The following is an 804-nucleotide window of genomic DNA, read 5'->3' on the forward strand; positions in this document are numbered from 1 at the left end:
TTAAATATGCAATAGAAATCATATTTTTCGAGCTTTTATTCTCCTAACTTGTTATTATGTTTTATAATGGATCATATCTTAAAAATATTTTTGAGTAGTATTCCACAAAACGTCTGTGCAGTTAAATATATATGTTCATTTCTGGAAGACGAACTTTTTTTTTTTTCCTAATTAAAACTACGTAGATTTATAAGAAATAAAGCATTAAACTTTTTGAGTTTATAGTTAAGTTTGAGTGAGAGATTTTTAATTTCTTAAGTCGTAAAGTATATAAAGTTTAAAGCATTTATAACTAAGCGTATTTTTTAATTCGGTGTTTCCCAAAGTGGGAGCCGTGGCCTCCTTGGGGGCCTTGAAGCTTTTTCTGGAGGGCAGCCAAAAAATAGACCGAAAACAAAGATGCTAAATTAACTTTAAATCTAAATATAGGGGTCTCAAGCTTTTTTTATTCGCATGAAGGGAGCCTTAGACTAAAAGAGTTTGGGAACCACTGGTTTAATGTGTTATTCTTAAACTTTTTCATTAACAAGGTGTGAGATTCATTTATATATGAACTGCATCGACTGACGCTGGAATAAAAAAAAATTGTCTTTTTTAAAAAAAATCATATTATTGTAGGTTTGTTCTCGGTGTAGACAAAGGCAGAGATGTTCCAAAAGGTTTACCATCCACAGGTTTCCAAAGATTCTTGTTCTACGTATCCTTTTGGATTAATAATCGTCATAGTTTTGTTTTTTTAACTGAATTTTTTTTATCTCTTACTACTATTTACTGCTTTGAACTGGTAATGTGGGGGGGGGGGGC

At 31.3% G+C, this 804-nt stretch overlaps 1 protein-coding gene across 1 annotated transcript in view; it reads left to right on the top strand.

Moving 5' to 3' along the window:
- The window catches only part of LOC106473954 (ubiquitin carboxyl-terminal hydrolase 2-like), a gene marked incomplete at its 5' end in the record, with an annotated part of 17,333 nt that overhangs the window by 11,896 nt on the left and 4,633 nt on the right, over window positions 1–804 (top strand). The window contains one exon of the mRNA XM_013934644.1: window positions 619–697. Within this exon, the coding sequence (XP_013790098.1) occupies window positions 619–697 (79 nt within the window). The remainder of the gene's footprint in view (window positions 1–618; window positions 698–804) is intronic.

This window comes from Limulus polyphemus, unplaced genomic scaffold (assembly GCF_000517525.1).
Source record: "Limulus polyphemus unplaced genomic scaffold, Limulus_polyphemus-2.1.2 Scaffold6670, whole genome shotgun sequence".
NCBI lineage: Eukaryota > Metazoa > Arthropoda > Merostomata > Xiphosura > Limulidae > Limulus > Limulus polyphemus.